The sequence below is a fragment of the Galleria mellonella genome, unplaced genomic scaffold (assembly GCF_026898425.1).
Source record: "Galleria mellonella isolate WM207_F2 unplaced genomic scaffold, CSIRO_AGI_GalMel_v1 utg312, whole genome shotgun sequence".
NCBI lineage: Eukaryota > Metazoa > Arthropoda > Insecta > Lepidoptera > Pyralidae > Galleria > Galleria mellonella.
Window position 1 is genome coordinate 5,842,359 of NW_026442074.1, and position 17,095 is coordinate 5,859,453.

At 33.0% G+C, this 17,095-nt stretch overlaps 1 protein-coding gene across 1 annotated transcript in view; it reads left to right on the forward strand.

Annotated features, from left to right (window-relative positions):
• The first annotated feature begins 310 nt into the window (after positions 1-310).
• LOC113515026 (glucose dehydrogenase [FAD, quinone]-like) overlaps positions 311-17,095 on the forward strand; it is a 29,175-nt gene continuing 12,390 nt past the window's right edge. The window contains exons 1-9 of the mRNA XM_026899150.3: positions 311-468; positions 4,520-4,555; positions 10,273-10,512; positions 12,414-12,585; positions 13,342-13,541; positions 14,324-14,445; positions 14,973-15,153; positions 15,705-15,965; positions 16,490-16,635. Of these exons, the coding sequence (XP_026754951.2) occupies positions 4,538-4,555; positions 10,273-10,512; positions 12,414-12,585; positions 13,342-13,541; positions 14,324-14,445; positions 14,973-15,153; positions 15,705-15,965; positions 16,490-16,635 (1,340 nt within the window). The 5' untranslated portion in view covers positions 311-468; positions 4,520-4,537. The remainder of the gene's footprint in view (positions 469-4,519; positions 4,556-10,272; positions 10,513-12,413; positions 12,586-13,341; positions 13,542-14,323; positions 14,446-14,972; positions 15,154-15,704; positions 15,966-16,489; positions 16,636-17,095) is intronic.

Sequence of the window (17,095 nt, forward strand, 5' to 3'; positions counted from 1 at the left end):
AAAATTACATCGATCAGGCAGTTTTTTTCTTTTACTTTAATATCTGATTTATTAAACGAATTTAAAACGATAATAATTCAGAACGTCCTGTTAAATATTTTTTATTTTTATAATATCATTATACTTTTTACATAATTATTATGGAACAACAGCGGTTACCTACGGCGGCGTGATGATTTTTTCTAGCAATTTATACGTATGTAAATAATGTTTGATGGTGGACTGATAATGTGGAGCAAAAAGTCTGTGTTTACCCATCAGTTCATCTGCCCATAAAAACAAAAGATGTGCGTCCACAGTTCGTGTCGCAGTTTGTTCGTCACCGAACGTGCGCGTCCCGCCGCTGCCGACGCGCTGTGCGTTTTTCTATCCGCATGTGACAGAGTTGAAACTATATCTTGTATTTTATGTATATATCTACTATCGTGATAGTGAATTTATCGGTTTAAATTGTGATTATTAAGAAAGGTTTGTTTTGTGCATATATTATACGTTAATAGTTATTAAATAGGTCTACATCATTTAATGTGTCTGAATATTAATTTATTTTGTACATTCGGTTCTTACGATGGAAACACCGGCAACAAAAAATAATTTTCGTGACAGCGATAGGCTCGCGCTTGACCGCGTTGGATACTACTACGCATAGGAAAATGTAGGGATGTCGAGTGTTACCTTCATAACAAAAGCAAAAGTCAGTAAATAAAGCCTAAGGATTAATAGAGTATAGTTAGAGACATTTGTTGCGTTCGTATTTTTAATGACCTAATTTAAAATTTGATAATTAATATAGGTATAATTTTTTTAATTAATGATTATATTTATTTTATACATGCATTAATGTTTTAATAAAAAAAATATTCGTGTATTTCATATCATAATCCATAATATTTTTATTTCATACAGTTTATCGAACTAGGGCATAGATAATCATAATCATCATATCAGCCTGCTGAACATAAGCCTCCCCCTTGGCGAGTTTTGCCAACAGTTGCCACGCTTGGCAGGCGGATCGGCAGCCGCAGTCAGGCTTTATAGATTTTTTGAGGGACGCTGCTGCCCATCCCTCGCCGTCATTTAGTCAACTTCTACAACATCCATGGGAAAGGAAGGGGTGGCCTATTCTATAATGCCTATTATATATCTATATGTTCTTTTTATATATGTAGTTTTATATTTTATATATTTATATAACATTTTAAGTATTTCTTTTTATTTTATGTGTTTGCTTTTAATGAATTACTCAAGCTGTGCACATAATGTAATTGGATTATAACCTAGCCAAATCACAAATGTAATTATTACTTAAGTTTTTTTATGGTTGTGATCTGTTTTATGTGCCAATAAAATAAAATAAATAAAAATATATTCCGGGACCACACAGCGAGCGACCACACATAGATAATACATGATAGTAAAAAGGAGAAAATTAAAATATATTATTATTATCATCTGAAAATATATCTTACCTATATAATTACAATAGTCACAGTACAATTAATGTTACTAGTTCTATAGATATAGAATAATTATTGTAACTAAGTGTAATTACTAGTGGAAATCATGATAGTATAGGCAAACGAGTAGTTCTAGTAATGAGACAGATATCACTCCTATAAGTAATTTGGGGTATAGGAATATAGACGAGTTTTTATTACGGTCATACTGACTGACAGTGGCGCGTAAAATCTAATATGTAGATACATAAAACCTTGAATTATCTTTTATATTGAACATACACAAAATTTAAATTTAATTTCCTATAATCACTATTATTATATTATATTTATGAATGGATATACAAATATAGTAAATGTAGATATTTCCTAATTTCCGTAGTTTTTTTTTAATGGGTGGAAATGAAATGGTATATCTTTTAACACTATCGGAATACGCTGATGGGGCACCAGTGAGGGATGATAAGTGAAACAGATCAGTTAGCCAATTAACCTATCGTAATCAACAAGAATTAATTACGATGGTTTCCAGGGGTAATCATGTGAGGTCAACCTGATTGCTAGCAATATACCTTATATTGCTAGCAATTAGGTTGTTAGACCTATTGCTTACAAAACCTTACTCACTAATTTCTATGGTTACAGATATATTATTCTGTTTGTCTGTGTGCGTAATAATCTCTCTTTTTGTATATACTCGTAGTATGTAAATAATCATGTACGTATGTAAATAATGCACTATTTTTAATCGATTTCAAAAAGGAGGTTCATAGTCCGGTTGTATTTTTTTTTACATTTATTACTTTATATTTGCTCTAATTGTAAATCGATTTGGAAAATTCTTCTCTTATTTACTTACAGATAGGTACTTTAAAAAAATATTTATAAAAATCGGTTGAGTAGTTTAGTTTTTAAATCAAAATAACTGGTTTGCCACAATTGAAGTCGTTATTAAACTTATTTATATTATATATAATTATAAACGTACTTATTTAAAATAATAATAAATAATATCTACCAAAAAACTGATCATTTCATATATTTAGAAACGTATCCAACTAACATGATAATGACAAAACAGTTAGTATTAGAAATAAGGATTATAATATAGGTTTTTTATAGCTTAATTATTTACAATTTTTAACTATTGTTATAAAGGTGAAATTGAGTTAAGTTTTCATATCTAGAACTTAAACGTAAAAATCAGGAAGTTTTATTTTTCTCTCTTAATTCAATTTACTATATAGAACAACAACAATTTACTGCAAAAATAAAATATAGTAAATTTCGTGTCATTCTTAGTGGATAGAACCTTCAAGTTCGATTTCAGAAAGACTCAAAGACACACAAGACCTCTCCATTGACAAATAAATAATACCTGCACATTAAAAAGACAACAAAAGACAGACAGATACTATTAGTAGTTATTAATATGACGATCAGGCAGAGTTTTACTTGTAGAAATTTTTTGTCCCTTTTTAGTAAGGAACTATATAAATTCATCAGAACACTAATATAATATTTATGTCATATTTATGATAATATTTTATGGTCAAAATGTCAATAAACCCATTAATATGAGGCATTTCATTCTAAATTTAGAATATTTAAAACTTCTATATATACATTAATTAAACTGGTGCCGAACTGCCGAAAACTTGTTTATGTAATAGAAGTCCTTAGACAATATAGAATATTGTAATAATGAAAGGAGAGCGTCCACAGTGTGAGCTTTACACAGGCCAGGCAGGCTCTAAAATGAATTTTCTATAGATTTCAAAAAAGGACATTCAAAATTCGGTTGTATTTTTTTATATTTGTTATTTTAGAATTTCCTCATTTAAATTCATAAATCGAATTGGAAAATTACTTTATTCAGATTGTTGACACTGAAATTTTATCAAAATTAATCGGTTTGCCACGAAGTCGGTGTTTTTTTGTGCAACGTAATGTTAAACTAATTTACAAGCAAAACAAGATGGTAACTCTGCTTGCGCTATTTGTATGTTAGTGGGATAATAAGGAGGGATTACGTCAGGGTGAATAGATTAATTTAGCTCATCGACAGTACGAATTTATTAGAGATTAATCCTAACCTAAATAAAAGTATAAAATAAAATTAAATCTTGTTAATATTTAACAAAGAAATCTTAATTAATCCAACGTACTTATTACCTACTTAAAAATAATACGGAATGTGGTTTTTAACGGACTTGACTGTACCGTTGCACTCAAAATGTGTGTGTATATACCAATATTGCTACTATAATAAACTTTCATTTTATTTATTTTAATGTTTCGAGTAAAAAGTATGTATTACTAACTTTTACCTGCGACTTTGCCTGAGTGGCCGATATGAAAGATCTCCTTTTGCCTGTTTTTGCCTACTTCTATTTCTGTCCCATATAGTACGTGTTTATTAGATTTCATAGTGAAAGCTTTTAAAGCATTAAGAGGTCATAAACAAATTATCACAAATATTAACAATATGTACAGAAAATGAATATTTGATTATATAAACTTAATTATATAAAAGCAGGATAATGAGGCAACTATGGGCGGCCTTATCGCTAAATAACGATCTCTCCCAGGCAACCTTCTATGGTTCTAGCATCCTAAGATTAAGAGGAATAACTAAAATTATAGTTTGTAGTATTTTATTTATCAATAAAAAAATTCATAATAGTCATTTTATCCATTCACATTTTTGTTGTAAACTTAACTTTTACTCGAAAAAAGCAAAAGCTGAATTTCTTGCCCGTTCTCCTTAACTCAATTTGTATTTTGAACTAGGCGGTAGATTCATAAGAAAATAACTATTCAAAAATTATTATATATATATATATATATATATATATATATATATATATATATATATATATATATATATATATATATATATATATATATATATATATATTGCATTTCAAAAAGATACCCATATAGCAGATGGATCTTGTGGGGGTTATGTATTTATACTATATATTTATACTCAATTTGTTATGATCATTTAGTTACGTATTATATAATATTGTTATATAATAATTTAATTGTTTTTACAGATCCAGTCAGTTGACACAATGTTAAGATCTCCAGAGGTGAGTATCTAAGTATACTTACTATTTGACAACCTTGATGGTATAGCGATTTAATACACTGCCTCCCTCATACCCTCCCATGATATTTTTGGGGGGGACAGGGATTGTTAGCATTGGAGTTTGACAGCCCCATTGCTAGCAATATGCCTTATTAGGTCGACCTCCACGTGGTTCCCCCTGGAAACCATCGTGAACAATTCCTGTTGAATTCGTCACGATGGGCTAACTGACCTACTTCATTCTCATCTATCATCCTTCACTGGTGCCCCGCCGGTGTTCAATTCAATTTCATTATCATCCATTAAAAAAACCCTACCATGGTTGTAGGGTCGATTTCCACTCAAAACAAATTATATTTACACGCTCGGTCGTCTCTTCAATGCCTATGATAGGCAGCCATAATTGCCTTTTAGTACTTAACAAATTCAGTAATTTCACTGACTATATCAAATCTTCCAAAAATATAAATACCTATATGTGTAGTAACATTCATTTAATTTGAATGATAATGAAGGTAGTAATGTCGCTTATGCTATTGGTTAACGCTGGCAGGATACTAGTAAAGACTGAAACTATCATCCCTCAAAATGAAGACAGGTTTTTTTAATTGATGATAATGGAATGGTAACACCGCCTGCGCTATTGATATACGCTGGCGGGACACCAGTGAAGGATGATATGTAAGAATGAAAAGGTAGGTCAGTTAGCCCTTCGTGATGAATACACCTGGAATTCAGCACAACGGTTTTCAGGGGGAACTACGTGGAGTTCGACCTGACAGAGTATAATGCTAGCAATGAGACTGATTACGCATTACTAATAATCCCTCACCCCCTGGAAAGGTAGGTCAGTTAGTCCATGGTGATGAATACACCAGGAATTAAGCACGATGGTTTCCATGGGGGACCACGTGGAGGTCGACCTGACAGGGTATATTGCTAGCAATACCCTATTGCTAGTAACTTTCTCCAGGAAGGTTACTAGCAATAACTCTTGTCTACTATTAGTAGTACTACATATTTATTTTAATTTACTCCTTTTTGTATTTAGATCAGAAAGTTTTGTACAATGTTAAATAACTGCAAGAACGGCGTAAACTGTAAACTTTACGCTCTCGGTATACTAATGTTGCTTTACTGGTTACGATACTTTTATGGTTATATATATAAGGTTCAAAATGATATAGCGCTATTTTAAAGTGCAGTTATCCGCAACAGTACAAAATGTTTACAGCTGACCGATGATTTGAATAATAGCGGACATAATATTGACTAGAAACTTGATGATACATACTACTTTTGCTATTGGAACTGTAATTTTGAGGCATATTTGATCTAAGACTAACTGAGTACTCTGGCTTTGCATGGGTATATTAATGAAGCTAGGAAAATTTTGATTCACAGAAATCAAAAATACCGAATTGAATTGTGGCAAAACCAGTTATTATGATTTAAAGACTAAATCTATTTCGTTCTAAAATCCTATGGGTCCAATTTGAAAGATTGAAAATAAGAAAAAATAACTTTCTAAATTGATTTATAAATGACGGGGGTTTAAAGGAATTAACATAAAAAATATAATCTAATTGAAAACCTCCTCCTTTTTTGAAGTCGGTTGAAAATGAGATCAAACCTGCCAATTTTCTCAATACTTTTTAAGATCACTCTATCTATAATCTGTCTCACCTCACTCAACGTTTTTTCGCTTGTTTACTTTTCTGTGCAAATTCTCGAAAAATAAAAAAAAAAATGTGTTATAACCAAAATACACAAAAAAATGAAATAAATAGATGCATGTTCATTAGTTACCATTACTAATAATCCAGTCCCCATTCTTAAGTTCAACTAATCCCTTTTCGATTATAAAATTTCGTTGAAATCCGTTCAGCCATTTTCTTATGTATGTTCACGTTTATTGATTGTTTTTCATCTTACTATCATTTATTAAGAACTGATGAAGACACATACGAGTACATGCAACAAATTTTTTTTTGGAGTCGACTAAAATTTTAATTACGTTATGATATGGTTATGTCTCTCATAATTTCAATGTTCCTAAAATTCGTATACGCTTCCAATGTTGAATTGATGTTCTCATTAGACTTTAAAATATAATTTCTATTATAATACGGTCTCTTTTGGATCGACCTTGTGGCATTTTGTTTTTACTACTTAAAAAATCTTATAACAAAGTCACAGACAAAATTCTAATGTTTATAATGTTAAATGATTGTATAACTACGTATAAAATGCCAGCATTATTCATGTTTAAAGTAGGTAATTATCGGGCAGTATTTTTTTGGTATATAATTATTTTAAATGGTCAAAGACAGGTACTTAATTCTGAAAAACGCTAGCTGGCCTTATTATCGTAAGTCAGGCTGAATTTATGAAGATTTTAACAGTAATATAAATCTAGTACTAGTAATGGGTGAGCGCGTAGACATTTACTAAAGGAAATTTAATGAAATCAGTAATAGAAATAACGTTATATTACTAAAAACTTTTTACTGTGATACTTATGATGCCAAAAAGAGTTTTTAATATGCCTTTATTGTAAACTATGGCATAGGTAAAGGAATAGAATAGAATAGAAACATTTATTGCCAGTAAACATACAATTACAAACAAAGTGTCCCATACTAGGCAAAAGGAGCCGGCTCAGCTGATACTGTGAGTGTCCCAACGCAATGTGAACAGCTGCACAGCGCTGGTTTTCAGCCAGTCCCTCTCTTAACAAAACATAACCAAAGTGCAGGGTACCACTGTAAATTGAGGAACACAAAGGAGTGATTTTGCGTGACTCTTGAAGTACGAAACATTTTACTGAGATTTTTGGATTCAATCTTAAAGCCCTCGAATTGACTAAGCTATCATCGGTTTGTTGATACATTTTAAAATAAATACTTTAAGTCTTGAAGATAAGAAGTGATTTCATAACCACTGCATATATAAACTGATTTGTTCTATCTACCATAATTAAACAAGTAATCACTGAAACATTATTGGCAGACTATACTTGATACAGAAAGAACTGAAGTAATAAGGACTCGAAAATATATTTATAACTAAATACATTTACCGTTTGGTCTCGGCATAGTATAGAACACAGCCTCTTTTCCCGTGGGAGTCGTAAGAGGCGACTAAGGGACGGCGAGGGATCGGCAAAAATGTCCCTCCTCTCTAAGGCCCGCCTGCCAAGGCAACTATTGGCAAAACATTTATGTTCAGCAGTGGATAGCTAAGGGCTGATATGATGACGATGATGAAATACATTAAGTAAAAAAGCACGAAAATTTGGTATCATAAGTTTTGAGTATTACTAGGTAAGTGTTACAAACAGCATACGGTTTAGAGAAACATAATTTTTTTACGTTTCATTGATATGCGAGCACCTAGGTTGTTTTTTTATATTTTGTTAAATTAAACAGTTATATAGATGACAGTCTATGGGGGAGGCTTAAGTCCAGCAGTGAACGAATAATGGCTGAAACGATGATGGTGATGATGATGATAAATGGGCTTTAACATTATTACTCCTGAGTATATAATAATTTATTAAAACTTTAGTTTATAACATGTTCTGCTTTTATAACATGTGAGTTTGTGTAGTGTATCATCATGTATATAAATAAGCACATGATAGGTTTATTTTTTGTACACGTTAAATAAGTATACCTATTTGGATTAATTAATGGAATAAGTTTAAATGACAAAAAAACTAAGTTGAAGGTCTTTTATTAGGTACATACTTCTTACTCACACATTTTTACTGACCACAAAAACCGATGAAAACATTTTTTAGTTCTATTGTTTATGGACCTCAGATTACTACTAGAGTTGACTGCTTAAAATTTTTATGTGAAATACTAGCGATTCGTCTTAGCTTCGCATAGGTAGATAGATAGAAAAGTAAATTAGTATTTTATATGCAAATAAAATAATAATATTTGATACTTTGAGTTACATTAATGTAATTTTCGTAGGGATTTTTAATTATGTTTTAAATAATAAATTAGATAACTATATTACTTGCTGGTAATGTAACTGTCTACAGGTGAAAGAAGTTTTGAAATCGGTTGAGTAGTTTTCAGTTTATCTATTACAAAGAAAAAAAAAACAAACAATCAAATCTTTCTTCTTTATAATATATTAGTGGTAGAGTATAGATAAATGGTAGGGATACCAAGTCATTTAACCCATAGAAAAAATCCTCATTGTGCTGCAATGCACAAGATATAGTACGCACATACCTACTTATTATACTTCAGACTAATTGCTATACAATGTATAGAAATAACAAGGCATCATATTGAAAATAGATTCAAGAAGTTTTTGTTACCATACTTAAGTGATATTTAACTACCTCTAGATTTTCTAATTATGATTGCCTACACTTAATGTTAGAAAAACAAAAACTTCTTTGATAATCATAATTGGTAAATACCTATCCGTTTCTAAATCTAATTATAAACCATGATCTCGTAATTGTATTGATTTACTTCTTCGTTGAATTCTTTAGATTGAAACAATAGGTCGATTTCCGATTTAGGTGCATAGGAAATATGTACGTAAGCGCTGGCTATTAAGGCTTAATAGAACTATTAGGTTTTATTAAATTAAACAAAGAAAAATCATTCATAACCGTTTTAGATTTTGTATCTATACATCATAATCAAATAGAGTTGCGTTGCCGTTTTAGTTTTTTATTTTATTATATACATCTATCTATATATTAAAAATCAATTGCCGAATGTATGTAGGTTTTCCCAAGAGACTACAGCATGGGGTTCTTCAAATGGGGGTTAAGAGATTTCTTCAGGGTTGGCAACGCGCGCGTAATGCCTCTGGTATTGCAGGCGTCCATAGGCTACGGTAACCATTCACCATCAAGTGGGCCATCTCATGTATGCCATCTCAGTGGTATAAAAAAAATGTACTTTCAACATCAAATAAGTGTTTCGTTCAGCTCCGAAATTTCGGAAAACATTTTATGGTAGACTCTCTGCTTTCATCTACGCCTATCATCCATTCACTGGTGCCCCGATACCGACAAATATCGATAGAGCATCCCGCTTGCTCTATCGATATTTGTTACTAAGTTGTATTACGTTATTTTATAGTTATAAGCTATATTGTGTTATATTCCATTATCATAAATTACTTCTTTGGAAATTACAGCTGTAAGCCGACAACCGACTTCAAAACTTTTTTTATGTTTGTTACCAGCTGTTCGAAATGATGTCCACAATCACCTTTTACAATCGCACCGCTCGCCATCATCATCATTCTCACATCTAAACGGTTATGTAAAATGTACAGACTATGAAGTGAGCTCCACGTCGAGGTTTTCCTTAGAGATTACAGTATGGGATTCTTCAAAAAACGGCGTATTAAATTTTCTTCAGGGTCAACAACGCGCACGTGACACCCCTGGTGTTGTAGGCGTTCATAGGTTACAGTGACCGTTTACCATCAGACTATATGCTTGTTTGCTACCTTCGTGGTATAAAAAAATAATTATTACCCCGTCATTTATATATCGATTAGGAAAAATCTATTTTATCTGATAGAATTTAGTTTCAGAATGAGTTTATAGAATTTTTTTATAATATTCTATAATATATAGTTTAATTTTTAAATGATTTTGCTACGGTTGAAGTCGGTGCCTTTTTGTGGAACAAAATTTTAAATTATTTAAACCAATTTTGTTTTCAGACATGCGCTTGTCCAATCCAAGAAGTAGGCCCGTCGATGGCGGGATCATGCCCCAGTCAATACCTGCTGTTCATGACGATATTGGAAGCTTTCATAAATAGCCGCTGTGACCTTGCGGATCCGTGTAAGAGGATCAACAGTAGGGAAGAATTGGATGACAGTTATGATTTCATAGTTGCGGGCGGCGGCACCGCAGGAGCAGTAGTTGCCGGTAGATTGTCGGAGAATCCTCAATGGAAGGTAACTATAGACAAAAATGAGTCAATGGATGATCAATACAAGTTGATGATGATACAAGTTGGCACCTCGATTGATCGATGATTTTTTTATGTTGCTTATATAAACTTATATGCTTAAGATATATTTTTTATTAACTTGTGTTACTTGATACTTTGTATTCACACAAATTTATTTAAATGCTTATTTTTATAAAAAGTAATACCTGAGTTCCATTCTCATTTAACTCAACTGAATTGCATTCCGAATTGGGTGGTAGATTCATAAAGAATGATTACCTATTTAAAAATGTTTAAAATTAATTTAATTTGAATATTTATGAAATATTTGTTTAAAAATATTATATTAATGTGAAGAAAGCGGACCTATTTCGCGTTTGTTTGAATTTTAGATTATACGTAAGTATGTCATACTACCGTGTAGTTCTGGCATAGAATGGACTACCTCTTTCTTTCTCGTGGGTGTCATAAGAGGCGACTAAGGGAACTTAATGGTCAATTGATGAAATATTCCTCTTAAAACATTACTTAACTGCGCCAAACTGCGGTTACCGACCTGCCTGGCAAGCGGGGTAGTTACTGGCAAAACCCTCCAATTGGGTGAGGCTGGGGTTAGTTTCAGGAGGATTAGTTCAGGAGAGGATAGTTAATGGTTAATATGAAGATGTTATGCTAAGTCTATGGTTTGAATCGAAGCATTTGGCGTTCTATTATTGCTACCTACTCAAATGGAAGACAGGCGTGACAGATATATATGTATTTTTATTAATAAAGTAATGCAAGTACCGCAGGCATCATCTAAGTATCACTTATGAATGCCTGTCTAGGCTCTAGACCCATTTCAATTTACCAGCATATCAATCTAGCAGATAACTAAGGCCTCCCATTCACAAAAGTTTTTCATCCATGTCGAGCCGAGCGAGAATCCGCGCATTGTTGTATTGTCAGATACTGCATAACTAATTGATAAGCAGTTAAATCTTCCTCGATCACTGTTTAATGATCGATTAGGATGGGCTATATCCATAAATCTGCAGACTTTTTAAAGGACAATTTACTCGTTAGTACATTTGATAAATTACGTGAATGTGTTGGATTAAAAGTTTAAAGTTACGTTCGTATACATATATGAGAATAAAATATATATTTTCACTGACTGTCTTGTCCTGTCTTGTAATTCAGTTTCAAGTTCAGCTTATATCGTCATATAAATTAGCAGGCCAACTGTAATAAAATTTAGGCTATATATAATATGTATTACCTAATTGTGGTCGGCGTAGGATAGGCTTCTTCTTCCTTCCTTTCTTATGAGTGTCGTAAGACTAATGTTCAGCAATGGCGGTTAACGGCTGAAGTGATGATATTATTTTATTAATGAGTGATTTTTTTAATGGGATCTAATAGTAAAAGTTTTTTCCTCCTTTGTTAATAAAGCTGTGACTTCGTCTGTGCTATCGGTATACGCTGACGGGACACCAGTAAGAGATGATAGGTAAGGATGAAATTAAGTCAGTTGACATTGTAACGAATTCATCAAGAATTAACGATGACGATTTCCAGATAGGACCACGTGGAAGTCGATCTGACAGAGTATAAAAATCCCTTTTTTATTATTATTTCAGCCATTAACTGTCTACTGCTGAACATAAGTCTTCTCCATAAGGGAAGTTTTGCCAGTAGTTGCCACGTTTGACAAGCGGTATTCCGCTATATCCGCTAAGCCAAACTGCGGTTGCAATAGCAACTTTCAGAGATGTTTTAGGAGGGACGCTGCTGCCCATCCCTCGTCCTCCCTTAGTCTACTTTAAGGACACACACGGGAAAGGAAGGGGTGGCCTATTCTATGCTGGAACCACGGCTACTAATAATTCTTTATTTTCCCACTATAGTTTTATGTGTTTGCAGGTGTTATTAATAGAAGCGGGGGGTGATGAACCAACTGCTTCATCTGTGCCAGCGTGGGTGACAGCGTACTGGGGTCGAGAGGACACTGACTGGATGTATTATACGGAATCTCAAGAGAAGGCTTGTTTAATGGACGAGGGCAAATGCTACTGGCCAAGAGGGAAAATGCTAGGTATGTTACTAATGTTATTAAGTTACCAAGATATTTTTCAGTAAGAGAGTTAGATATGTAAGAAGGTGAAAGAAAGCAGAAGAAATGTGGTCGAAATGCGATTATTACACAAAAATTGCAAAATAAAATTGACAGATGGCAATTATAAAATAGTGGTGTGTAAAATTAAAAAATGCACACTACGTTGATTTGGATCTAAAATGTGCTGATAAAATAAAAGAAAGTCTTTTCACATAGTTCGCTCTTCCTACTCCGCAAGAGAAGTGAAGATATATAGACAGACATACCTTTAGTTGAAACTAGCGCGTAGAAAAACATATATTACCTGCTTAAATCCGAAATCTACACCTACGAACCTCGAAATTTGAGACCATTTTCACTTTTCGCTACTAATGTTTCCCCATTGGTTTATTAAGTAAATTTGGTAAGAATAGCTTCAGTAATAGATTTTTTAACAGATGAGAATGGAATGGTAACTCCGTCCACACCACTGATATATGCTAGCGTGATGCCAGTAAGATATAATAGACGTGGATGTGAGTAGGTCAGTTAGCCCATCATGATGAATTCCCCAAGAAACGATTAATCATAATGGTTTCTAGTGGAAGGAACCACGTAGCAGTCGACCGGATATTGTTGGCAATGGGGCTGTTAGACCCTATTACTAACAATTCCTTTCCCCCTCAGTAATAGGTGAGGTTTCTGGAATCTTATCTGGGATTTAATCATCACTATCATATTTCACTATTACTTCAGGCGGGTGCTCAGTGATCAACGGTATGATGTATCAACGGGGTCATAGTGCGGACTACGATGCATGGGCGGTGAACGGCGCGACTGGCTGGTCCTGGTTCGACGTGCTGCCGTACTTTCTCAGGAGTGAGGACAATAGGGAGATTGGTAAAGGAATATCCGGCCAGTATCATAATACTGGTGGGCCGATACCAGTTCAGAAGGTATTATAATCAGATTTTATTATATAATATATTAATTATAGCCCGCGGCTTTGCATACAAATAAATTTAAAACAATATTGTTTTGGATTCTATTGCTCTCATTATGATGTCTTTTCATTCAGTTTTTTCTTACATATATGAACAGACATCATTTAGTTACAATTTTAGTACATTAGTAAGATTTCTGTACATACAGATTTCTATCAAATTAATATAAATCCGAAAAGAGTTTTAGTTTTCAGAATGAAAGAAACATTCTTAAATTGACGAAGTTACAGCTATAAAACATACCTATTTGTATAACAATTAGTCTGTTACTCTAAGGTTCTCTTGAAGTGATTGTTTTCAGCAATAAGACCGCCTTACTGTCCTTGTACAATCGTATCGTTATATTTATTGTCTTGCTTATTTCCTATATTATATAAAGCATATAAATTGCTAATGGACTATATATTTAATTACTAGATATTTAATTGTTATATATAAATAGATTAGTAATAGACTAGGCATTTATTTAAATTGGGATTTCGTATACATCGTTGCACTAGCAAGAAGGTACCTTCTTATTGATTGAACGTGTCTTATTCTAATAAAATTAGGGAAGTGGAAAGTCAAGTTAGAAAAGTAGATATACAGCGAGCCACCGTCATGATTAGGTTATGGTTGTCATATCATACTCCTAGCGTTACCAAAAAAATCAAAATACCTACCTTCCATGCAGGGTGCGTTCGTGAGACAAGTATATAATTCAAAAACTAATTTGTAATTTGTCCATGTTCCAGTTTCGTTATGCACCGCAGTTCGCTCACGACGTTGTGTCCGCTGCTATTGAGATTGGTTACCCGCCTACCAGCGACCTCAACGGAGAAACCATTACAGGTTTCACTATAGCGCAAACCATGAGGTGGGTATTATTTGAGAGCTTAGGAGGTCTAAATCTGAATAGTCGTAAAATCGAATGCTTTATATTCTTTTTTTTTTTATAATTTGCTGGCCCCGGATATTAATTACCAAGCTTTTTACTTTTATTATATTTTTCAATTTTATGTACTATTACATTGTACATATAAATTACTTATTCTATTATTACAATCTTAATATGAGCTATCTATTCTAATTCCAATCTACAGTCTGCTATCTAATATACTATCTTGGCTAGGGTATTTATTCCCTCTTATTATCGTGTTCTAGTTTAATTTAGTGATAAAAATAGCCGTATATATCCTACAAGGTCGACCTCCACGTGGTTCCCTCTAGAAACCATTTTGATTATTGTCAAATTCGTCACGATAGATCAACTGACCTGACTTTATCCTCACCTATTATCCCTCATGCGTTGCCATTCCTCTGTAGTTTGTAATTTCAGATGATAAAAGTAGTATAAAAAAACTGAAACTCTGAAATCATTACGTATTAACGTCACTTTTTCAGTGATGGTTCCCGCTACAGTACAGCGCGCGCATTCCTTCGCCCAGGAGCGAAACGCCAGAACCTTCACGTCCTGCTCAATGCTCACGTGTCCAGAGTAATAGTGGATCCCGCTATCAAGAAAGTCCTATCTGTCGAGTACATCAAGAATGGAGAGACCAAAACTGTAGGCGTAAATAGAGAGGTAGAGATCATAGTTATTATAATTTTTGATCTAGCGGAGTATTTAATTTTATTAATATGTAATATATAACTATAAATTATATGTAATATATATAGATATACAACTTCTATCTAAAGTTATTCATCTCTTTTCAGAAACAAAAATATCATTACAACTAGAATCATTATTGGGGTGGTCGAAGTAATCATCGATATTAATAGTAAACGTAACATTTGACATATTCTATTTCGCTGAGCGTATTAAAAGACAATGTGGCAATGTACTTTCTGTTGTTGTCTGTAAAAGATTGCTTTTAGCGATAAGACCGCCTTTTGTATATGCAAATTCTGTATAAATACTTCTTGTATACATCTCTATTGTGCGCAATAATTTATTATTATTTTCTATCACCAGGTTAGATTTAAACTTACAACTTTTGCTGTTTATGATCAAGATATACTACTAGATACCATTAGATAAATATAGATACCACTTGGTCACGACACTCTTTTTTAACTATAAGGGTCATCCTTACTTTTACATGGCTAAAAATAGGTACCCATTTTTTACAGGCAATTATATCAGCAGGCACTCTGAACTCTCCTCAAATTCTTATGCTCTCCGGCATTGGTCCTAAAGAGACTCTAGATAAGTTCAATATACCAACCATCAAGGATTTGCCTGGAGTGGGCCAGAATCTACAGAACCATGTGGGTCTTGAGATGAAGTTCACGTTAAATAAGCTAGCAGATATACCTGAATTGAACTGGGCTACTGCTATGGACTACATGTTGAAACGAGAAGGGCCTTTATCGGGAACTGGATTATCACAGGTATTAACAATTTTTTTAGGTAGGCAGTGGTTTAGAAATTCTATTAATGGTATTTCTGATTTACACCGTTTTAAAAAGTTTTTATACTAAACATTTGATCTGCTTTGCCTTCCATATATTATAGAATAAAATATACATTACACTTATACTTTTTAATATCAACTTTTATTGACTATATTTCATTAAGGGATATATTTCATTAAGACTATATTCCATAATTTGTTAAGTAAATCATAAACAGCACGCTGAAATTATACGTATATAAATACCCTAAAACGTCAATTATTATACATTTTATTAGGTAACATGATATAAATATGTTGTTACTCCAGTAAAGATATTTTAAATTTATTTGACAATTTAAAATTTCTATTTTAAATACCATACCACTGAAAAACGCCCCTTCCCAAATCGCCGTGAGCATATTTCGCTATTATAGCGCTGTATATTGTATGGTATGGTCGAACCATCAAATTCATTGACAGTTTTCTGAATTATTAAGTTAATTTTTTTTTATATGCTAGCTAACTGGCATAGTGAACTCCAAATATGCCTCGTCGGGTGGTAGAGATCCTGATCTTCAATTCTTCTTTGGGGGATTCTACGCTGGTTGTGGAAGTGGTGACGTGATAGACCCAGAATCTGATCTGAGTGATAAAAGAGAAGTGACGTAAGTTCTATTAAAATTGTTTTTAATTTATTAGCTATTGCAATAAATATATAAAAAATTTAGTATATATTGAAAATATATAATATGAAGGTATATAGATAATCAGTTTTAGTAATTAATTTCATAATTATTTATTCTACTGATTTCATGGTTTTATGTGATATTTACCAGAGGGAGACATTGTACAAAAGTCGATTGCTTGGGTACCTCTGTCCCATTCGTGTTTCAACTGTGAAGCAGTTGTGTTTGCATGGCTGTGTTTCGGTTTGAAGGGCGGGATATGCCGTGAATTTACTGGGTACAGAGGAATAAAACCTGAGTCCTCAGGAATGGCAACCCATGGGGAGTATCATGGGCGAAACAGTATACTCTGTTATGTCCATGGTACTGCTTATGTCTATAGGCGATGGTTACCACTTTCCATCAGGTGGGCCATCAGCTTGTTTGCCATTGCTATGTT